Source organism: Cygnus atratus, chromosome 15 (genome assembly GCF_013377495.2).
Source record: "Cygnus atratus isolate AKBS03 ecotype Queensland, Australia chromosome 15, CAtr_DNAZoo_HiC_assembly, whole genome shotgun sequence".
In the NCBI taxonomy this organism is placed as follows: domain Eukaryota; kingdom Metazoa; phylum Chordata; class Aves; order Anseriformes; family Anatidae; genus Cygnus; species Cygnus atratus.
The window spans coordinates 16,997,730-17,022,137 of record NC_066376.1 but is presented as its reverse complement, the minus strand read 5'-3'; the positions used below and the strand labels follow the sequence as shown (position 1 = coordinate 17,022,137).

Here is a 24,408-nt window from a genome sequence, read left to right as displayed (position 1 = left end):
AATTCTGTTAGCCATCCAGGAATAATTTTAATGGGTCTGTCTTCTGAACTTGTGCTTCGTTTTCTGCCTTGCCTGCAGGAGACCAGTTGTAACACTACCTATCATTGGCAAGTCAACTTTCTGAGGGAATGTAAGAGGCTTGAATTGAAACTAAGATGAAGAACAAGTTATAAAAAGCTGCTAAGTTTGCATTGTATCCAGAATCTTTCTATTTAAAACCTTTGTTGGAGATACACAGTACATATTTTTTTTTCCTCTATTGTTCTCATACAATGTGATCAGTTTTACAGGGGATAAAGCTGGCAAAGATGAGGAAAATTGGCTGTGCTCTCCTGGTACTCCAAGCTCTTCTGGCGCCCCTGGATCTTGTTCATGGAGCAGAGAAGAGTTATCCCATCCTGAACATTGCAGTGATTCTGGGAAGGACCAAGTATATCACAGAGAGAGATATCAGAGGTCTCTGGACCAGGGAAATGTCAGCAGACCTGACTGTTGATGTCAATGTAGTGACCCTTCTGGTGAACCAGACTGACCCTAAAAGCATCATAACACATGTTTGCGACTTGATGTCCGGCACCAAGATCCATGGAGTAGTTTTTGGAGATGATACTGATCAGGAGGCGGTAGCTCAGATTTTGGATTTTATTTCGTCACAGACTTCTATTCCAATTCTTGGAATTCACGGTGGGGCCTCCATGATAATGGCAGATAAGGTAGGAAAATTATTCAAACCTTTTGCTAGTCTAAAGTACTTCACCACGTTGATTTCTATTGTGAATAATCACCGCAAGCAGTTCAAACAGGATGCCTGGTAATTATATGTACTTTAAGAAAGAAAAAAAAAAAAAGAAATGTACAGAGCAGTGTACTCACTGACTACTCATCAAATATTCTGAAATATTTTGGGGTTCATGCTTGAAACTCAGTTTTCCTTCTGCTGTAAAGGCAGTTCTGATTAAACTTTACTCTTCACCAAACTGAATGCTGATCAGCTTAAAAATTTTATTAGCAAATGTGACGTATGGCTGTAAACAACAAAATAGGTCAATAAAATGATTTTGGGGATAAACTATAATTATTATGATAAAATTATAATCAGATACTATTCTGCCATGCTCATAAGAGCTAGCAAGCTATAGACCTGAATGTATTTAAGGACAATAGAAGTTATAGGACATTTATATTAGGCTGGAGTTTTGTGATCCACTATGGTCTATGATTTAAGTGGTCTTGCAAACTTGAACCAGACCTTATATTCATTGTATTTATTGAATTAGATTTTCACTGTGTGGATACTTCTAATTTCCTACTATAGCTCATGAAAATCCACAACGGCATTGTCGGAAGTCTGGAGGTAATGACAAACTGTTTTGTTGGGAAACATTTCTTTATGTAATCCTCTCTCTGTGAGTCTGTGGGACGACAGACAGAAGTGACTCATGTATGCAGCTCATCTGCCTTAACACTGTAACAATTAAAAAAAAAAAAAAAAAGCAGATGAATCTGGCACTGCAGATTTGATTTTGTAAAGTGATCACTGCTGTTTCTGAAACAGTAGGTGCTTAGCACCTCGCAGGACTAAGCTTTCTGGTGTGGACAGCTGCTTGGCCTGAAAGTCTGCGAGGAGCTCCTGCTGACGCTGAGGAGTATGTGCTATGTAAAAGAGGGAGCTTGGGAGTGAGAAATGGTTTATTGGTTTTCCTGCATACCAGGCTTATATTGCACACATTACACGCAATGTTGATTGTACCTTTTTCCTAATACTTGTACCCTTTAGGGTTCCTTATTCATTAAATATTGTTATTCCTTGTAGATGGTTTTTGAATAGCACTTTAAGACCTCTCTGAATCTGTCTAAAAATGAAGTGGTCCAGATAGGTTGTTTCATAATCTGGGGGAAAAAGAAGCAGGGAAGATGCAATGATTAGTTACAGTTGAGGAATCAGTATCGAACTTTTGAAACCTCTTCTCTCTGGGAAAAACTTTTTCACTGGGATTAAAGGGATCCAGTGTCTCTTAGTGTTTTAAATTACCTTCTTTTAGACCTTGTTATCCAATGGCGACAATAATAGATTCTGAATTATAGCAGAGATTCTATAACAATGGGCTTGACGGCTTGATTGGTATGGAGAGAGCTTTCCATTCAATGCTACTATCTTAAGTGTAAATGCAGTGACCAAGTAACAGAGACAGTTATTTCATTTAGCTTTTAAATTGCTACACAGATTTTCTCATCTTTCCGAAGTTAGCTTTATGTATATTTAGGAATTTTATGTGATATATATTTCACTCGACTTCCTATTCCAGCATAAAAACTCTTGAAACTGAAGATCCTAGTGAGTGTTGAGTGATAAAACTCAGGCAGAAATTCATACAGCATCAACTTCATGCTCAGTAGCTGAATGCAGGATGTTACCGATGCAGATTTTTTTACTTTTATGTAGAAGCCTCTAGAACATCGAATAGATCATACTTTTTCCTGTCCCAGGAAGTTAACAGGGTTTCCACTGTATGCTAATATTGTCTTTATTATGACACTGTCTTTGATTTTAGGTTATCACAGTATGATAATAAAACATCTTTGTGCTGAAACTCGGCTTCTAAGATTTCCATTTAGGAAATCAAAATCATTCTCTTGTGTGTTAAGACAATCTAACAGAGATGTCTTTAGCAGCTTGAATTGGCTGAAGATATTGATCTTCATTTAACTAAAATTGCCTTTTTTAAATGTGGTTTTCCAATGCACATTATATCTTGTAACTGGGCTTGGAACACTGCAGTAATAAGACGTGCGTGTGTCACTCAATTAACTGTTCATTTGGGAATGAATTCCTGCGAGTCAAAGGTGGAATTCACAGTGCTGTCATAAAGGCAGAGGAGATGAAACTGCCAATGTAAAATCTGTCTGCCAAGTCAGTGTCAGGATTTCGGCTGAAACACATGGATGCTGGCTTAAATTATAAAGCTGATACCAATTTACAAACTCTTCTCTTTTGTCTCTCACATTGAGATCGCTGGATATGCAAAAACAGGTGCTTGGTCCCAGTCCTGCTTGTGGATGAAGTTCCTGCCTGTGGCACTCTAACAAGGCCGTTTAATTTACATCCTTATTGTGTGGCTCTAGTCGTTGTTTTCCTTCTCTGTGGAATCATGCTGGTACTGTGTTTTAGATGTCTTTTACAACTAAATGAGTGTCCATGTGTTGTATCTGCTCATTTGTAGTCTACAAGCATGGCTGACACACAGGCGGCATAACGATTCAGTGAACTCCGCGCCAGGTGGTTATATGATGCCTAACTGTCCTAAATGTGAGCTGGGCTGGAGGGATGCCAACGAGAAGTCATTGTCTATAAGGCTGTGTGCTTCGCTGGAATGACTCTGGATAGAAAAGCTCACCGCTTTCTATGTTAACAAACACTGCGGCAATGTGAACCCCGTACAAAGAGCCATCCCTAAAAAACAACAGGTTATTCTAGGTTCATAAACATGAGCTGTGCACACACATGGAGCATGCAGTGATTACTGCAGAACGTACAGCTTCTGAAGTACTGAGTCCCGCTGCCAACCTCAGCGGTGCAGGGTGCGTAGCTTAGCCTGCCTCTCAGTGGCCAGTACTCGGCTTTGGTTTGGTTCCCATTTGGCTGTACCAGTCAAATATGTTGGAAATAAATTGCTTCATATAGAGTATGAGTATTAGGACAGGAATGTGAAGGCTTCTGACCCTGCCTTGACCTGACATCTGCTGTCAAAACCCTACCAATAAAGCAGCGGGACAGGTAAGGATGCAGGGTACCTACGTGAGCCGGCTGGGGGTGCCCTTTGGGCCGTGCCACGCGCTCTGCCTCCCGCCTGCTGCATCACCTGCTGCTGGCACCGACTCCTCTGCCAGCGAGCTGCTCCTTGGCTTTGGGCCCCTGTTCTGCCATGGGCTCCAGGCATGCTCAGATGTGAGACAGTCGGCTGAAACAAGATGAGAATCGTGTCTGGGGTGCCTGTGCCAACTTGCTGTGCATCAGCAGCCCTTGGAGGATGCTGCAAACAGACTGGCTGTTTATTCATCTCATGTCTGTTGAAATTTGAGAGATCTCAAACCAAACACTGCTTAGGAACTGTTTCCTGACTTGAGCATTTGGTTTTAAACTTACTTACGTTTGTTTCACCACATGCCGTCATTATAATGATTGTAATCACGATACCTTTCTAAAACAGAACATCATGGTTAGTTCTGCGACAATAATGAAAAATTGGTTTCTTTCAGAAGTAGGAAGAGGTTTATGTATCATAAACAGAGTTTATGTATCATAAACACATCCAGGAGTACTGAGCATCTTTTGCATGCTGCAAACTTGAGTCTAATTTCTCATTCGAAACCTTTCTGAAAGACATAAAAACTTGAGGCATTTTAGTGCTGTGAAGGTACCGTGAGTCATAATGCATAGCTGGGCAGCACGAAAGGTGAGGGTAATCCTCCATTAGGGTATTGCAAAGTGAAGCTTCTTGAGAGAGCTCTAGAAATGTTAAACAAAACAAATCTTTTTCCAAAAGTGCTACATATGAATATATTATCATTCTTTGTTATTCTCTGTGCTGATAAATTAACATTGGCAATTAACACTTTCCTTAATTGCCTAGTACAAAATCCATTTTGCGTCTACCACCACCTTCAGCTTTCCTTTTTGTATCCCTCCTCATCCCCTTCCATAGCAGTGAAGCCAGAACCACAGAATAGCTGAGGTTAGAAGGATCTCTGGAGGTGTCTGAGCCAACCCTAGCTCAGCGCCTGGGCTCAGACCGGTCAGTGCCCCCTCCAGTCAAGCTGTGAGTATACGCGTGCACTTTGACACAGCAGCCTTTCCAGGCAATCTGTTTCAGCATTTCAGCTCTCTCACCATGCAAATATTTTTGTTGTATCTCATTAGGATTTCCCTCTGCACCATGAGCACAACCTCTTGTTTTTTTGCGATGAATCTCCAAGTCGAACTCTGTTTAGTTTAGGCTGCGATTACACCTGTCCGTACCCATCCCATCCCTGGGTACAAACCAGTGCCCTCTGCCTTTCCTTGCAACCTCATGTGCTCTGGTCCTTTCGACTCACTCAGAGGTGCTGGTGTCTTGTACCGGGGGGATCCCAGAACTGGGCGCAAGACTCCAGCCGTGGCCTCATGAGTCCCACAGAGGGGATAATCCCCGTTCCCGAGCAGCTGGCTGGGCTCCTGGTGCATGTGGGGCTTTGTGACCGAAAGGGTGCACTGCTGGCTCCTGTTCCACCCCACTGCTGGCTCCTGTTCCACCCTGCTGCAGGCCCCTGCCTCCTGGACTGCCGCGGGTATTTATCGAGGAACCTGCTGTGAATAAATACTGAGGGAAAATGAACTTTTAAAGCCTTGTTCGTTCTTTCAGAGGGTATTTTTCAGGGGTTTTGATGAAGTACTTTCAGACTTCTGTGTTACCTGTTGTTTCTAGCTTGCTGTAGAAACAAGCTGGGGCTGCTTTCTTTTCCCTCGTTCCTGAGATCCAAAGACCACACAGCACTTGTGCAAATCAGGATCTAACCACAGCCTTGCTGCTGGGAATAGAGCACACCCAGACTCCTGGCTCTGGTACTGGCAGTTTGTTCCCTGTTTCACCTATAACTTTGTCCACTGCTCTTAAGTTTCTACACGCCTTACAAAGTTTAGTTTTTGTCATGTATCCTCATAGCGCAGTGGCCATTATTTTAAAAAAAAGAAAGTTCAAAAGCTACATGTCACGTTAGTACTGTGCATATGAGTGCTTCGATTCTTATGCTTTAAAAATTGTGGCAAAGAAGCGGGGGGATGTTGGGTTTCTTTTTTATTGTAGAATCACTTCGGATATCGTAATTCATGGCATGTGCTTATTGATTTGTATGCCTTCCATGTGAGTTACGTAGATCTTTTTCTAACTCATTGTAAAAGCAGTCCCATATTTTTACAGAAAAAAATAAATTTAAGTTTTGTAACATCTCATTCTTCCCTTACTGATAATTGTATTAGCATGAATATGGCACTATGCTCCTGAGCATGTTAATAATTTTGGATTTGGTCAGTATTGCAGAAGATTGGAAGATTAAACTGTAGTTAAACGTTTTAGTGCAAAAATACCTATATTAATTTAATTGGCGTTTCACGTCTAGGTACCTTGCGCTGCTCCACTGCATGCAAATAATACTTCCAGCTTCTGCCTCCTGTAAAGGAGCAGGGGAATTGGATTTTCCTTCTTTTGTCCTGTACTAATGCTGCTGTGGGAAGCATAACTTTCAGAAATTCTCGTTTGTATTTTGAACTGCAACAAAAATGAAGCACTGATCTCTTGTGAATCTGTGTTTACTTGACTATACCCATAAAAAATCAGTCTGTATGTATTTTAAAAAGAGTTGTCTTGCACATCAGTAAAGATTTTTAGAACTGGGCTCGTAATCTGCAGGTGTACCTTTTATGCACAGGCACCAGGACCATTGTAATAAAATGGTTAAAACATGCTTGAAATCTGTCTTCCTGGGGCATACAGAGTGGATACAATTTCTTGTGCTTTTCTTTATCTGGAGCCAGCACTGGGAGCACAGGGTGGTTACGATGCAGCCTGCTGCTGTACATTGCTATTCGTGGGCTGTCATTGCTACAAGAAAGTGAAGTTCAGGAGCGAGAGCCGCGGCGTTCACTGCATTGAGCTCTGTCTCAGAGCTTGGAGGAGTGTTATATTCATGGAATGTGCCTTGCTTTCTTGCTCTCTTTCTCTCCTGCTGTTCACTAAGTTTTATGGGATTTCCCTACCTGTTTCTGGGACGATTGTATTTTCCTTGTTCTGGTCCTCACAAAAGTCCACTTCTTAATTTGATGAAAGAAAGCGTGGCTGATTTCCTGGAATATCATGGGAGTAAACTTGAACTGTCCCTCTTGGAGGTGGAGACAAATTTGGTGTAATTAGTCCAAGTAGAAGGAAGATAGGTTTGAAGAGATTAGGAATTTCTGTCACTAAGAAGCAAATTGTAGAAAAGTAGAAATCTTTTGCATAATACCACATCCTAGAGTTTACCTGGTTTTTGAAGTAGCTCAGGCATGGGCAAATTTCCTATTTTTGGCTTGTTGGAGTTTACGCTGCTGCAGCTGAGCCCAGGATGCAGGATGGGATCCTATAAACAGCTCTTATTGAGGAGAGTGGCATGTTGGTTTCATTGAGATGTAGTCATTTGCAGTAAGAGTAATATATTTTCATCTCAAAGGTACCATTTTCTTTCTCTTCCAACTGTCTGTTCTTGGAAATAGAAATCCATAAGTGCCTCAGTATGTTTTGAGCAGTAACGTCTTAAAACTGCTAGTAAGTCGATGTTGTAGATCATCCATGCTATCCAAACTATTGTCTGCGTATAGGAAATTACAACATGGCAGACTCCCAAGCTGTAAAAGTAGGACACCAGACCTTCAGCATAATTTTCTGCTTGCAGGCGTTCTTGGTGGCATCTTATTTTATTATTTTTTTTTTCCAAGGGCATTCTCAAACATAAAACCCAAGACGATTTCCTTTAAGCTACAAAATAATAATGGGGTAATTCTAAAGCACATAAGACACTTCTGGTAATCAGAATATATCCAGAGAACATGCCTGAAAATATTCATCCTAATAAAAGTATGCAGTGAACAGAAGGGTATTGGTATCATGTCAAAGCCATTTTGTGTCTTTTCTATTAATTATTTTGAGAGCTTGATTAGATTATTTGAACGGACAGTTTAATAGCATTTTAGATTTGTCACCTACTTGAACTAACAGGTTAATGTGAATAATTTCTTTAAGAGTTTTGTATTAATTATACAATTTTGGACTTTCTTGGAAGATATCCTTGATAGACCTGCTGACATCCGTGCTAATACGAAGAGCTTTTTGCAGTTGAGCAGAGAATCTTTGCCACCCACAACAGTTTGTTAGAAACCTGTGGTCATCTGGGCCAGCTTTGCATGTGTTTTTTTCTCCACCCCCCGTCCCCCTTCTGCCTCCCCTCATTCCTGGAGCTGTGAAGTTGTGTGGATTTTACTGAGGGAGCCCAGCCTGGATTGTCTCCATGCTATCTGTCACCACATTGTTTGTTTAAATCCTTGAGATATTTTCTTCTGCACTTTACTGGAGTAAGTAGAACTGTAGTGGCATCATTGGCTATTTATATTTGATTTATACTTAATGTTCTTAGGAGAAAAACCCTGTGTTTTCAACTGAGGTGTGTAAACTAGCTGCACAGTTGAGAAGAAATGGACGTGGTTTAATTCTGTCATTGCAGATCTCCATCTGTGCTGTATGTCCCACCTCTGACCGAGACCCCCAAAGCTTCTCAAGGCAGAGACCTCCCTGGGGGTCTCGTGGTAAAGCTGAGTGTCTCCCCAGAGACTCAAGGAAAAGGCTGTGTGCTTCTGCGTGAATGCACAGCAGCTAGCAATTTATTTTTTAAGTATTTACACTCAATGAAGCCATGCTAGGAGGTCCCTATCTGCATCTTCCTCTATTGTAAGACTTGATATATTGGGTCAGGGAAAGGCTGAGACTCGCAGGCTTTGTGTGAAAGCAGAACTGGAAATAAGGTTGGCTAGGAGGCGGAAGGTTGCAAAGAGCAATGAAATGAAAGTGTGTAGAAGAACAGTAATATAAAATCTGAACAACCAACAGAAAAACTATTTTCTCTCCTGACATGCAAACGCTGTGCCAAGTTGCAGATAGAGGTTGCTTGGTGTTCAGCAGCTGTAACCTGTATGTGGTATGCAGTTAACATCTTACCTCACCTTACCAACCCAGCACGTTCTTTTCCCTGTACTTTCCTTACATGTGAAGGTTAAAGAAGCCTGAGTGTATGGAAGGAGAAGAAGGCCCCAGCCGCAGAAGTGATCTCTTAAGGAAGAGCACAGTTCCTCTGGAGAAAGGCCTACACCTCCTGGGGCTCCGGCATGAAGGGTCCGTGGCTGCCTGGCGAGGTGGGCAGACAAGTGTTCCCACAGGGCTGCCTGATCAACTTGTGCCACTGATGTAAAACCTCTTGAAAAAGCACCAGTTGGTGTTCCAAATTTGTGACTGAGGTTTGGTTTGTATACCGACTCCTTGAGTCTCACCTGCAGGTAGAACTCATTCCCAAACACATCCATCTAGAAAGCTGCAGTCAGAGCCGTTCCTACTCTCCTGATCTGTTCAGCAGCCACAGAGACCGAACTAAAACTGACCTAGGAAATCCAACAAGGTATCTGAGGTCCTAAGCTGGTCCTAAACTTCTGGAGCACTGGCAGCAGTGAAACACTTGCATTTGCTTGTATGTTTACCAGATGGAGAGTATTTAGCAAGATTAACCTGTGTTTGGATGGGGCAAATTCAAAGCAAAAGTACTGAGCTGTGGTTGTCCCCTTTTTTTGGGTCTGATTTCTGTCACTTCTGACTGTAATGCACCAAGAAGCATATTGGAGGGATGTATATGGGAATTGATTAAAACATAGTAATATTTTCTCTACAAATCTGAAATGACTTTTCTTGAAAGTCATCTTTTGCTTTATATTTAGGCATGTGCCTGTTTGAGATAGCTATGGTGTTTGTTGTTTGTTTGTTTGTTTGTTTTTGTATAGATGTACGTTCTCCTCCCTGCTTTCTTCCAGATCCCATTGCTGAAGGTGGAGATAAAGGGTGAGAGAATAAAGGCCATCTTCATGCTTTAATATTTTTTGTGGAACTACATTGATTTACCTACTCCTCAGGATGGAGTCTACAAGTTGTAGTGGTATGGTGTGTTGGATTGGCTGAAGGTAATGTATTTTCCTAGTAGGACCATGCACGTCCATCTTTAAGTACCCTGAATGAAGTAGGTTTTTCAGACCTAATTAGGAAGGGAAAGTCAGCAAGGAGACCGTACACCTTTCAACTATATAATTATTTATACCTTAACGTTGGACTTTGAGTGAGCTCTGCTGGGGAGCTCCTTCATTGCCGGATGACCCATCAGTCAGTTTGGAGTCTTCTGCCTCCATCATAATTCTGAGAAAGTAATTTCATTTTGCCAGTAGGCTGGGCTGTTCCGTTGTCACAGGCAGCCCACGGCTGCACCAAAGAGGAAAACAAGATAAGGCCAAACGCCGCTGCTGGGTTCATTCCTCAGCCCCTGCTGGCTGCACACAGCTACCTGGAACCTGCCTTTTGTGCATCTTGGAGCAGGTCACTTCCATAGATGTTTCATTCAAGGCATTGCTGGGTGGGAAGATGCTCATCTTTTGTTTTAGTTTTCTTTTCTTGGTGGTGTTTGCAATTTAGTTGATATGAAGTTTGAAACATTTGTGTTTACCAGTTTGTCTCTCCATGTGACTAGACTTGCAATAGGATTGCTTTGTTTTCACTACATTGATTTTGTGTCCAGTGGAAATGCATTGTGTATGTAAAGACAATATGAAAGAGGAAAGAGCAAGGATTTTATAGCCACCTTCCAGCTCAACACAATTTACAATACAATTAGGAACGACAGTTATAATTGGATGAACAGAAAATAGAATTAAGGTAATCTGTTCCAAACGCACAACATTCCTGTAATGAGTTGCTTTTAGGAGTTACAGAAACATATAATTACCAGACAAATTGCATGTTATTTTTTTAAGTGTGTGAGAGGCTAATTAAGAGTTCTGGGTGAATTGTGTTGGCAGAAGCATCAGAGTTATGTGAAGTACCTAACTGGGACGAGATAAGGTTTGTAAATTCATCATATGAAAACAGATGCAAAAACTATGGAAACTGCCCCTATTCTACTCAAGTTTTGTTAGGATTGTCTGTTTTGTTTTATATAGTCACACTACTTTTGTAGTAAATAAGCAAACCCTGCCCTCTTTGTTTTATTTTGATCCATTTGCTGTCCCTTCACCTCTCCTCTCTTGATCTGCATTTCAGCTGTTACCTGCCAAAAGGCTGAAACTTGGTGTTGTGCAGTCTGGTTTCTGGCAAAAGCTGTGGATGACTTCCCTGCTTCCGATGCAAAATGTAAAGCTCTGTCACCTAACTAAGTGATAACAAATTGAACTGGTACTGAAGTTGTAAAAGAAACACTTGTTTCCTTTGCTTGCTCTTAGATTGAGTTTTTCATATCCAGTCTATTTCATATGCAAATCTCTTTCTCCAGACACTGGTTTCCTCCGAACACTCCCATTATTATTATTTTTTTTTCTGCCTTCCTCTTCATCCCATCTATTTGCTTTTCCTACTTTATGCTTGGCCATCACCCTAGTGTTTAGAGTTAGTTTTATTTATTTCTTTGTTGCGTTAGTTCACTTCTGGTAGAGACAAGGGTGGCTCAGAAAGAATACACCTCTCCACCTAAATTGTGTGTCCCTTGATGTTAGGAGGACCAGCACTCTTTCTGTCGATATAGAGAAAAGATGTTAGTTGTGTTAAAATAAGATGCATTGGAGGAAATAAGAATTTTCTGGAATCCCAAGAAGACAGACAGAACTGTTATGACTTTAAGCCAAGCCTGTTTTTATTTAAGAATAGCAAATAGAGGAAGGATGAGAAACTAGATTAGGTGAGTCAGGGTAATGGAGGTGGAGAGCTGAGGTGAAACAGCGCCAGAAATTACTGATGAAAGGGGTCTATTTGTGCAGAAAGAATATGAGAAAACCAAAAGGATTCAAAACTCCAGTTTCCACCTTGGTATGTCTTCAGGATTCCTGGCCTTGGGATTTTGGATAATTCTGCTGCTCTGCTGCGTGCTTTCTGCTATCGTTAAGCAGCTTTGCATACACATATAGGGGAACTTTTCTAAAAGGGCATTTCCCAGCTCATAGAAGGGAGTTTGGGCTGTAGTATCTCAAAGTTGATGTATCACGGAGTCTGCATGCATGTCTTCTAAGGACATTTTCTATTTCCCTACTTTTTTAAAATCTTCTTTCCTTTGTATAACTTCCTGGGACAAGGTCAGTCTAGAGGCTTTCAAACTATACAATCTCCCCCCCCCCCCCCCCCTTTTTTTTTTAGTGTCATGCAGTTGGCTGGCTAGTGTATCCAGCACTGGTGCACTTCTAGACAAGCATCCATTTCTATAGAAAATTGAAATATTTTTGGAATAATTCTCTGCTTTGTGGCAACAGATGTACTTTTTTCCATGTATGTTTGTTGTGTTCAGGTGCTTTAGGGGGGTTCCTGCTGCCTCAGATTTTAGGAACTGGTATTTGAAAATATATTGACGATTCCCTTCTTTTATAACTGATTTTCTATGAAGTTAATCAGAATTTCAGATCTCCCGTTTGGGGCTTCAGAATACGTGGGAGCAGGGCAGACTGTCAGGTAAAATATATAAAAATAAATTGCTTTCCACGGTGTTAGGTGGCTTGCTGATTATGCAGTTTCCTCTATAATGGTATTTGTGAAGGTGCTTTGTGCTTTGCTGTTGCTTTAAATATTGAGACTTACGGTTACTGGCATTTATAACTTAAATTGCAGCTATGTGCACAGAACAGCGTTATGGATCATTCACTACGTAAATGCTGATGTTGTCTAAACAACAGGCTGTATGAGGTTGAAAACAAGCAACATCTGAGAACAGAGCATTGGAAAGTGTCAAATTAAGATAATTTTGGCTCATGCCAGGGTAAGCTCACTTGCAGAAAGAAAAATACATGTCTGTATGATTTCTTTTCCTCACATTGGCTAAAGTAAACAAATGATCCTCATTGCATTTTCCAGATATGCTCATTCTGTCTTTCTCCTAAAAAAAATTAAAAAGTAAGTTACCATGTTTTTCTTTTCCCAACCTTTTCCACATCAGGACACAGGCTTCTGGCTACAATCTCTTTCACTTTCCTGTTGCTTTTCTATCACCATTTTGTAGCATAAAAATTACTGGAATTTTTCCAATGGTCAGTGAGTAAGTGATAAGACACTAGGAATGGTGTAAATGACTTGGGGCAGGTGTAAATAGTAAATAATCTTCATGTTTAAAATATCCTGAACAGTTGTTCAATAGCTTCTCACTATATACAATATTTTCAGGTTCCTAGTTTGTCATGAAAATGCATCCATATGATGCATCTCTAAATTAAAATCTAAATGAACTTGTGGATAGCGTATACAGGAGTCAGCTGTCAACTGCAGCATGTGTGCCTTTAATGGTCTTTGAAAGCCGTACCAGCCTTACTTGTGTGCTTGCATGAGTTGTTTGCTTTCTGTGTAAGTGTGGCCTGTTCCCTGTTTCCTTGTATGCGGTGACTGCTGGCTTGAGAAGAGCTGTTCTGTGTTTCAGCCTGGTCACAGTAAGGGGCTGAGATGTTAAACTAATGAGCAGCGAGTTATTTCATCCAATAATAAAATGTAATGGTCCAGCTCAGTAATCCCTAGTCCAATGTAAGTCCTATTGCTTTGTTAATCTGCAATGGACACCTCAGTTGGACACTCCCTGAAAGCAGCAGAAAACAACAACAACAAAAAACAAACAAAACCCACAACTTTGCTCATTTCCCAACCTTACTGCTTTTTTTTTTTGTTTGTTTTTCTTTCACTGTGTCGTATAAGATATAGTCATGTGAAATCTTATTTTTTAACAACTCATGATGAAAACAGTTCTTCAGGTCAGCAGTGGTATTTCCAAATGTCCGGGGGATAATTCTACCAGAAAGAGGGAGCACCCACGCTTACAGCATCCAGGTCATGCGTGAGGCCCACAAGGAGAGCAAAGTCCTGCTCGTGGTCTCCCTGCTGCAGCGTGGTTGACCTGATTGTCAAGTAAAGGAGCAAGTGCAAAGCAAGCAAATACTTAAAAAATCCTTTAATGCCTACTTAAATGCTTCTCCTGAAGATCTGAATGCTACAAGGTAAACAGAAGATGGAGGGTTTTTTGTCTCTCTTAGAAGGTGCTCAGTACGTTCCTTATATAAAAGACATAAAGATGCAGACATAGCCTCTTACTATATGGGGTTGAAACTCCTAGCGACACATTAAACTTGAGGCATATTCTGCTTTAAAGATCAGTCTCTGGTTAAAAGAATGATTTGGTGTTAGAAGCTGCTAATGCTACTTTGGGTGCTCTTTTCCAAATGACTGACTTTACTGCTGCTTAAATGTTTTTTTGGCATCCTACCTGGTTTTGCTTAAGTTAAACCTGATGTTCTACTTAAGCTTCATTTTGAATATGAAGTTTTTTATCTTCCTCGGGTCACCTTAAGGTTTCATTTGCATGTTTGACCCAGTTAAAAATTCTGTGTTATTAAACAGCTTTTCTGATTCAGCTCAGATGCTGGTATGTTTTCCTTCTTAACAAGCTTTCTAGAGTTGTGTATATAAAAAAAAAGTTCTCCCTCCCTTAGCTTCTTTTGAAATCAAGTATGTACAATAAGTCTGACTCCCTGTTGAGCTGGTTTAATCATTTGTTTTTCCATCTGCAGAGAGCCAGTTCGCAAAGTAACTTCAAAGAGCCCTGCCTGAGTAAAAGCTTCCAGCTTTGGAGCAGCAACGATTACAGAAATATGCTTATGCAATAGTTTGAAACCTCTGGCTATCTTGGTGTGGAGGTGAAATCTGAGTATTTGCCTCTATTATTCTGTTACTAGAAAACTTAAAGGTTCATAACTGAAAAATTTGCTGCTGCTTTGCTTTTGCCTGCTGTGGTACCTGTGCGCAGCGTGATGTTACACAGGTGCACAGACGTGGCATCTGAGGGCACAAGGAGAATTTCTGGGTCTGGAGGTGACAGACACCTCGTCAACAAAGCAACCACAAACTTCAGGCTTGGCATAAGTTGCCAATAAAATATTTGCAGCAGCAAATTCGGAACGTGTTATATTTTAGGCTTAATCCAGCCTGATCTGTGCAGGCTTTAATTGAAGAAACTTGAAGTGGAATTGCCCCTGGGAGAGTGGTATCTTTCCTCCTTCACTTTTACCATTTTCTATGCTGAGACTTACAATATGCTAAAAATAAAAACAATGCCCCAACCACTACAGATAAATATAAATATTTTATATCTAATATATATGTCATGTTTTTGAGTACAGTAACAAATATAAAGCTGTTCAAATTGTCATCAGCATGGCTGTGAGAATCTGATTCATAAAGTTTCAGTGTAAGTACGTCTTTATTTCTGTGGTCTTTCTCACTAAATACTGTGCCTTACTCATGGCACTCCAGTCCAGCAGTTGTCCTCATCGTTTTGGAGAGATGCTTGATTTTTATTTTTTTTCCTTTTTTTTTTTTTTTTGACAAAACTCCTAGCTGAAAGTCAGCATGTGGGAGATTTGCCCCAAATTAATTTCCTGCTATGAGTTCGGTCTCACTATAATGACTTTTCTGGATAATAATATCAGTAGAAATGGACTACTTCGATTTTAACTGAAGCTATTTCAAACTGTGGACAAGATCTTAATTTTTGACTTAATTAAATCCTTACCACAAGCAAATCTAATTCTGGCATACTATTTCAATCACACAGACTTTCATTTCTGACTAAGGATTGGAAGGATTAACCCAGATTTTAGCAGCTCTCTCCGTGACCGGGTGAATAGGATTAAAATCTATATGCTGCACATTGTGGATGTTTATTTCAGTTTTTAAGCATTTCAGTTAGGTCTGTTGACTGTGACTGGGAATTATGGAAGTTTTCTGAGAGTGAGAGCACAGCTGAAGGACGGCATGTTGAATTTGCTGGATGTCATTGTAATTCAATTAAAAAAGCATGCTTTGCCTGCTTATGGGAATGCAATGTACAGTTTATTATATTCCAGATTTTAAAGTTTGCAGTATATTTATCAACCTAAAGGCATGGTAAAAATACATACTTTAGAAAAATTTAGAGAGGTAAAACAAGAACGGGATTAGGTTTAATCGGACCAATTGTAACGTCTTGCTGAAGCACTGGTTGTATCAATGAACACTTCTGTGCTGATAAGGGCCAGCAGCTTGCAGGGTGTTCCTGCATTTATTTATTTTTTTTGGTAATGTTGCCGTTAGAGATGATTTTACTTTCCTGTGCAGGAAATAGTGAAATTTCTGGAATATTGTCTGCAATTAGTCTCCCACACTCTGAAAAGCCCTGGCTGGTACTGTAGTGGGTTCAGAAATGGATTATGTAAGTGACTGGGGTATGGAAAGTCTCACTTGCAGGTGAGTTGGTTTTGTTTTATCTGGTAAAAAGGAGCCTGAGAAGGGACTGTGATAGCTAGAGGCAGGATGAAGAAAAGATGTTTAAACAACATAAAATAAGACAGGGGGACTGAAACTAAGGCGAGAGTGACTTAGATAGGAAATTGAAAGTAGTAAATAGTATTTAGAAGGGAAATTAAGAAGCTCAGGTTATGGTAACAAGCCAGCTAGTGTTATGATCAAAACTGATAAATGAATGAAGAGGGAAGAGGACTTGTGGTGTGAAGCTCTTTCCAACCCGATGTTTTTATTCACTTTTATAAAATGCTGGCTATAACTATACAATACCATAATAGGATTCTTTCCAAATCTAGCCAGGCATATATAAATGCCACATTTAGTGAAGATGAAGTGTGTTGAGTAGAATCTTAATGTGCAACTGGTGCTAAAATTAATGACTGTGCTGATCAACTTTGGAGAAGAGAGATGGGCCTTGGGATCCTGGTAGGAATACAGAAGACTGTGTTGCAAGAATTTGTAAAGTTTTAGCTCATGAAAAAGGATATAGTTTTTATTTCCTGGGGAAATGCTAATTTTCCTTTTTTTTTTTTTTTTTTAAAGTAGGAGAATTTATGGCAATTCTTTGGGCATTTCTGCCTTTTTGTATTTCATTCTTTCCTTGTGCCTCGGGCTGGCAGCAGAATTCTCAAGAGCAATGTGATGAAGACATACACTCAACTGGAAAAAAAAAAAGAGCTGTTTGCTGCATGTCATCCTCTTTTATTAGGGAAAAGGAGAACCTGTTAACAGCCATGGAGCCGCATGGTTAGAAGGCCACAGTACTCACAGAGGTGAAAACCTTGTGAGCTCTGTGGTTTAATCTCATCTCAATCTGCAGGTGATGTTGGCTGCGTGTCAGTCAGAAATGCACAGCTAGGGTTGCTGTGGGGTTTACATTGCATAACTCTGTGGGCAGTGTGGGATGCGGTTGCAGCTGGACACCCAGAATGCTGTGGTTTTTAGTGGCTGTGCTGGGAATTCATTGCTGTTCTGTGGATTGAAGACAGAAGTGGGAAAGCATGAAAAAGATCTGATGATTTACTGCCAATGGGCATGTAGTTATATAAAAACCAGGTCGTTGTGTTTTCTTCCTGTAGCAGAGTGGTTTTGTTTTGCTTTGGAGAACCAAACCAGTAGCACCCTGCTTGCATGAATATCTTCCACGAGCTGTTTTTAGTCTTGTTGTGTTTGGTTTCTGTGCTCCATAAGCATGTAAAAGCTATCAAAAACTGCCCATGTTTTTTCATGTTCTTGCAGATCATCAGGCTCAACAAGTTCCTACTCCTATCTAACTGCTTCTGCCTAGTACCAGTTACTGTGATCATTTCTTCCAAAGGTTCAATGCCACAATCTCCAAGTACCAAAAAGAAAATTCAAATAAAGGCTCAACTAAATATTTTCAGGTTCAAGTTTGAGCCAGTATTTCTGTCTCTGTAAATAATCAGGAGTTCTAGACCAAGCAACCTTCCTTTGAAACTGAGAACTGACTTGCTGAAAGTGCTGACTCATTCAAAAGTTTGATTTACAGAAGAAAATCCCATTATTTTTTGCTTGTGCTCCAAACAAAAAGTTTTTAGCGAGTGCCATGACAGAAAGGCCAAACTTAATATGCCATGAGCTCATGTGCACGTAGTGAATATATAGAGAGGTAATGGTAGTATGACTGTTGTAAGTAACCATGTCAAGGAAGTAGAAACTGCTGTGTAAGGACATTGATTTATTTTATTTTATTTTTTTTGTGGTGAGGTAGAAAAGCTGATGGAACAGTGTCTGTAAAGAGATGCAGAAGAAATGGCTTTCTTCAGATGTGGGAAATGATATACTTTTTTTTAAGGCTAGATATGTGTACAAATAATAATTTTGGTTTTGGACATTTATGTATTTTTTCATTGCATTTCAGGGTCCTGGTCCCAGTCCCTTGTCTGGCCAAGTGTTAACTTCACTCCTGAGGTTGTACCTGGAGCAAACAAATTCTCTCCAGGTGGAAACCTGAGCATGAAACATGAAATGAAGGACAGGTTGCTCCAGGGTGTGCTCCTCGTGCCTGGTGCGTGTGTAGCTCTGCTCACTGGACCTGGAGGCCAGCACTCACGCCATGGCACTGGAGCAGCAGGGCTGCAGGTGTCCCTGCATCTATCTGGGGCCGACTTAAAGTGTGAGAGAATTTCAAAGACTCAGTGAGAGAGGTGTTGCCAATACAGTTTTAAACTTTGAAGGTCTCTCCTGGCTCTTTCCCCTGGGCTGCTGTGTTTTTGCTCACAGCTGTCCTGAGGAACTGCTGTTTCAGGTGTCTGCTCACAGAGCTTGCCCGCTTGTCGGCTGTGAAGGGCTCCCCAGAGGCAGCATGCTTCACCTCTGGTCTTGTTGAGCGACTGCAAATGAGCATTACTATCACTGATTTTGTTATTGAATGGACCTTAAATAAGGCTAGAGAAGGTAACGCGTTGCAGAATCCATAAATTCTGTGCAGATTCAAGCAGGGTGAGAATGTATTCTCTGTACTCGAGAGGCTCTGCTCCAAATGCAGGACACGATACACATATACAGCAGAACATTAGCAAGGGAAGACTATAAAGACATTAGTTATGCTGCATTATTTGTATGCTATTCTGTGCAGTGGTGCTTAAAGAACTGAAACGATGTCCTTGCAGGAATGGAATATTCTTCCTAAATACTTTAATGAAAAGCCTAAATCCTTACTGATAATTTAGTGTGGTTGGAAAGCAAGGTTAAAGTGATGTGCTAATGAATGTTACATATGGTCTGCAACACATGGGCAGAACTGTTTATAAATAAGTTTTTGCTCTAGAAATGACTGAACAGCAAATTGGATAAAATTCTGTTTCAAAGTGACCAAGCTTACTTCCTCCCTGAAGCAATTCAAGCTTCTTCCAGACTTCATTAATACTGGAATTATCATAATCTATTTGCCTCTTGCAGCTGTTTCATTTTCAGGGACCTGCAGAAGGCAATTATTTTGTGATAAAGTGCTTATTAAAGAGAATATGTGGCCATGCGGAAAGAAGAGGCCCGTGCAGGTGTAAAAGTGTTTCAGAGGGTGTTTTAAGGCGCTTGTAGATACTTACAAGTGAAAGAGAGAAAAATGACAATTCAAAGTAGCTTCTTAGTGGTTTTGTTGTTTGTGTGCTGGTCCTTGATTTCTTGCAGTAGGATTGAGGTAAGAGGAGTGGATTTGAAGGTGCAAAATACAGAATGCATCTGATTTTGGATAAGGAAATAGGTGCGGGTTCTGTTTGTACTCACATCATTAAATAAGGCAATATGAAGAGTTGGAAAAAATTAGTGAACAAAGTGAAAAAAATTATTAGAACAAGATTGTGTTGCTGGCACAGCCAGAACTCGTGGAAGTGCCTCTATGCGTGCCAACAATGCCTGCTCCTCTGCACACCCAGGGCTGGCTTCCCTCGCTCCCTGACCGCAGGGCAGCTGGTATCTTATCGCATGGGGCTTGCTTGTTATAACAGCTTCTGCTCCTCATCTGCTTCGTGAATCATGCCCACATGTGGTTTTCCTCATAAAAATAGCTCTGATGGCATGGTAGTAATTATTTGTTTAATGTTACTGTTCCCCTGATTCTTATAAGCATGCCATTGGGAATGCATTCACCATTTTTTTTCCCATTTCCTTTATCAATTGAGGTATAGGGTTTCTGATTTTGAGGCGATGCCCGTCTACCTTCAGCTTTATGTTCTCCATCTCAGGTCTTGTGCCTCAATTCCCCTCTTCCTCCCCCATGCTGCTACTGCCTTTTTGCTCAGGCTGACTGGTGCTGCAGATAGAGGGGGAGCTTTGGAAAGGTATTTTGAGTTGAAGTTCTCTTGCTCCTTTGCTGCATCTGATCCAATGTGACTGGCACACAGAAGCCTCCAGGGCCTCAGTTGAGTTGCCCATGGTCAGCCTCAGCTAAAAATATGAGCTGGCCTCCTGTCCCAGTTTCATTGGGTATGGCTTTGAATGGCAGCTGTGCTTTGCGTGGTATTTTGGGTAGGAACCTGGCAGGACTCAGCACGTGCTCTTTGCAAAGTGAAGCTTGACATGCTGCCGAGAGAGCAAAGCAGTAAGAAACATTTAGCAAGTCAGCAAATTAATGGTCTTTTCTATCTTGTTCAGTGGCACTTTTGGAAAAAAAAAAAAAAAAAGAACCCTGAGGTATAGTTTATAATTTTAGTCAAAGTAAAATGTTCACTCTAAATCACACCCTGATTTCCAGACTTGACTATTCCCAGGATAAACATCTAAGTTGGTAGGTCCCTAAGTACCTAAATAGACATCCAGGAAAATCTTTAATCCACAGGGGACTTAAGTGCAATACAGATGTTAGTGTATAAATGATTAATATGTTAGTTGCTCACATATGAACAACTGCTAAATGAGCTGCCCTCTGAGATGTCATCTTCTACTGATTATTTTCTTTTGTTTGTATTTAAGATGGGATTAGTTAGCCCTGGTGATGATAAATTTGCTCAAAATGCACTGCTGCTACTGAAGAGAGATTCCTGTGACCAAGGAGGAATTTGAAGGGCTGCAGCCATGGCTCCCTGTGGGTCAGCGTCCTTCACTCTCATAGGTGCCAAGAGCTCTGCAGCTCAGGCTGGCTGGCACCTTGTCCAAGTGACAGTAAATCTGCTTTCTTAAACTTAATTTGTGGCTTGGAAATACCAGAAATTTTGATTATTTCAGACTTGGACTGTTGAACCGTGCTGCAGTGTTAGCTTATTCCATGTACTTTTTTTGCTCAGAGAGAATTTTTGTGCATTTGTAATAATCCAGGGTTAAAGCTGTAGACATTAGTGACCATGTAGATTTGGAAGAAGCAACTAGACAAAGCATTATGAAGCATAGGACCCTACTATTGACATTGACAGAAAGGTGCTTTCTGCCAATTGTAAGAGTTTAGTCTTTCTGGGGAAAAAAAAAATCACTAACCCAAAATATTTTCCCACTCTGGCACTGTTCTAACCTTACCCATCTAATCCAGGCTGATCCAGTGGGCACAGTCCCTTATTGACCCCAACAGGTATATGGAAAGCTGTTTCTTTCCCCTGGAATTTATACTATCTGCCATGTTGATTAATTCCTGCTGATCTGTTTCTCTTTGGTAACTGCCTTATTGAAGTTTTGAGTGATGAAGTAAGCTGCCTGCTGCTGCTGCAAACAGAGCACCAGGTAAATAAGCTGGAAAACCCAACTGAGAACAACTGCCCTAATAAGATACTGGGTATGAACATTAATTTTGCATTATCAAGTACTCCCGGTAGACACTTAATCCAGTGGCTGTTCACAGTCCTAGCTCTTGTCAAGTAACCTGACTTTCATGTCTGTGTAATCCATTATGGCAACAAACATCTATGAGGTAACGTATGGGTAATGAAATGCTTCCTTCTCTAACATCTGGTTGGGCCTTTCCTTGCGAACAACACAGCTTTTGGTTCCTGGCAAAGACAAAACAAACAAGAAACTGAACTGCTCTTTATTTCTCCATAGCTTAACTTGGCATTTACATGGTTGTGTGTGCATTGAGAAGAAAGCTAGAAAATGTCCCCCCCCCCTTTTTTTTTCTTTTTTTTTTTTCTACTGAGACACATCTCACCAGGGTAGATCAGTCTAGAGGTGTATGCTGAAAGATGTTGAAATGTTACACCATATTGAGGATGTAAGCTATTCAGCAAGTGTTAGGATGCTCTTCTGTGCGAGTACTCCTATACTGATGTGAGGCTGCATTAATCTACTGCAAGTGAAATTGGAGATATGCATGTCATATGTAAAAAGCAGAATAGCCCCTGGGGTGGAAATGATGCTTTTCCATTTAAAGTATTTATTCCTCTCACATTAAGAGTATTTATGTCTGTGTGAAAAGCTAGAAATAAATCCATTTGCTGATCTTCAGGTATCACGATTCTTGCATAATACCATTAATTTACTGAATTGTTTGAGGAAAGTTCAGAACATCATGTGTGACCCTAGTTAACCTTCATCAGAAAACTTTCCGTATTAATACCATACCAACTCCAACAGCGTATACCATAACAATCAGTTTCTGCATTATATCATTGCATCTCTTTCTATTCTGTGCTTTCTGAGGAGGGCAAGCACAGCATGGGAGAATCCCTAGGGCAAAACACAGTCTGAGGAAGATCACTGTGCTTTGAACTCTGAAACAAAGCAAAAAGCTTTAAAAGAAGCCTTAAAAACTGAAGTTGGGTGATGCAATGGTGGAGGTGTACAAAATTAAGAAGAAGCACAGCTGCTTTTGTGATGGCCATGTCTCTCGAGGGAGAGACCATTTGTGTGCAGTCTGACTACTGCTGGAGCATAGACGAAACGGAGGGGTTTTGTGATGTGGCAGTGTGCAAAGTCATGCAACAAACATGCCATTGAATGAAATGGTGTTAGGCCACAGATAGATATCTCGTTGCCTCTTTTTATCACCTATTTTATGCTTTTCCTCTAACCTTGCTAATCATAGTTAATGATAATTAATTGTAGTTCAGACTGCAAAGTCAAAAATGCTGGTATTGGTGAAACTATGGGGCAATATTTGGTTATGGAGGAACGATGGGTATGTGAAGTACTGTCATAGAGGGAGAAAACCACTGACATTTTCATATGCATAAATGCGTTTTCTGCTTATCACATGAATAGATTTTATAATTACTAGGATAAAAATGTGTTTTATGTAGTTTGTGCTATGAAATCCATTTAACTTAGCTGCACAGGCTATGCAAATGCAAAATAAGCAGTACTTGTGCCATTTTAAAGGTGTTTTCCTTGTTCTATGATTAAAAGGTGAAAATGGTCTGTATCTACATGAAAGACCACAAAACCATTATGTACTGAAGAAGTTTCTAAGCATAGATCTCAGCCGACCGTTGCACTTGTGTGCTGGGGCAGGTAATTCAGTGCTTTACAAAAGCTCATTCCTGTCCAGGATGCCACTGAAATGGTAGTTCCAATTCACTGCCACTCTCTTGGAATTTGTACTCATCCTTTTCTTAAAAGAACGAGGAACACCACTCTGTTTAAAGATAACTGCTTGTTCGCCTCCTTTAAGTTGGGAATAATGACAGGATCCCATCTTGGCATGCACTACTCTGCTGTTTTCAGGAAGGTCCAAATAAAAGCTGTTTCCCCCTTGCACATCAGGGGTGTAACAGAGGTCTCTTTCTGGCAGCATTTCAGGAAAACAGTTAGGTTAGTGAGGAGGAATCCCTCTTGACAGGACTGTCAGTCAAACCGCAAGTAGAGAGAGAGAACCTCCTGCCCAGCCTTGGGAGCCCCTGGCCAGCAAGTTCCAAGTTTTTGCCAGCTAGTACAGGCGATGCATAACTCTTATCCCAGTGGTTTTGGATTTATAGCCTATGTATTGACAAACGAGTTTGAACGCTCTTTAAATTTAGACAGCATGCAGTCTTTGAGATGGGGCAGAACCTCCGGTATTTCGTGATTTGTGGTTTGTAACAAAGTATGTGTCAAGGGTAGGCAGCTGAGCTGTGGCTAAATCTTTGGGAAGACTTCCAGAATGACTTATGAAAGGAAAGTTTTAAGGAGAGATCTAAAACAATTGCCTCTATCAGGCTTTGGGTTTGCATATGCATGACAACATGATGATTCATATGCTTTGTGTGAATTGAAGATAATAGAAGCACTTGGCATTTGTCATTTGCACATCCATAGTTTATTGTAGGGAACGAACAAGTGTTAAAATGATAAATATACAGATACTTGAATGCTTCCTTGAACACACGTCTAGAAACTAAAACAACAGCCGGTGGTTATTTTGTTTCAGAGACTTTATAGTAGGGTGCTCTTAGCAAAGCATTTCTTCTATGTAAACACAGCCAAATTTTCAGTCTTTAACTTTCATTTCTGGTGATTCAAATCGATGACATGTCAAAAGTGCACGTTACAGCTACATTAGTGGTGACAGCTCCTTCAGAGAGATTGCCTTATTTTAGCAAAGGAAACAGACAGGCCGTGTCTGCTTGGGACTTGCCTCGCAGGGTACAGCTGTGCACAAGCTGCTGCTTTGTACTTGCGGCGTGTGTCTTGGAGTCCAGTAACTTTCGCAGCTTTAATTATTTTAAATATGTAACAAAAAAGTGAGGATTATAACATTCTTAGTTCAACTTGTGAAATGTAATATGTGAGACCATCCTCCTCCTATTTTGTGCGTGGGAGTTAGCTTTTCAGATGGGATGTATAGAAGAGGGCATGAAAATGTAGGATGAGTGTTTCTCAT

At 40.6% G+C, this 24,408-nt stretch overlaps 1 protein-coding gene across 1 annotated transcript in view; it reads left to right on the top strand.

The window, feature by feature from the left end:
- Positions 1-267: 267 nt before the first annotated feature.
- The window catches only part of GRIN2A (glutamate ionotropic receptor NMDA type subunit 2A), a 179,295-nt gene continuing 155,154 nt past the window's right edge, over positions 268-24,408 (top strand). The window contains 1 exon segment of the mRNA XM_035548801.2: positions 268-713. Coding sequence (XP_035404694.1) covers positions 309-713 — 405 coding nt within the window. The 5' untranslated portion in view covers positions 268-308.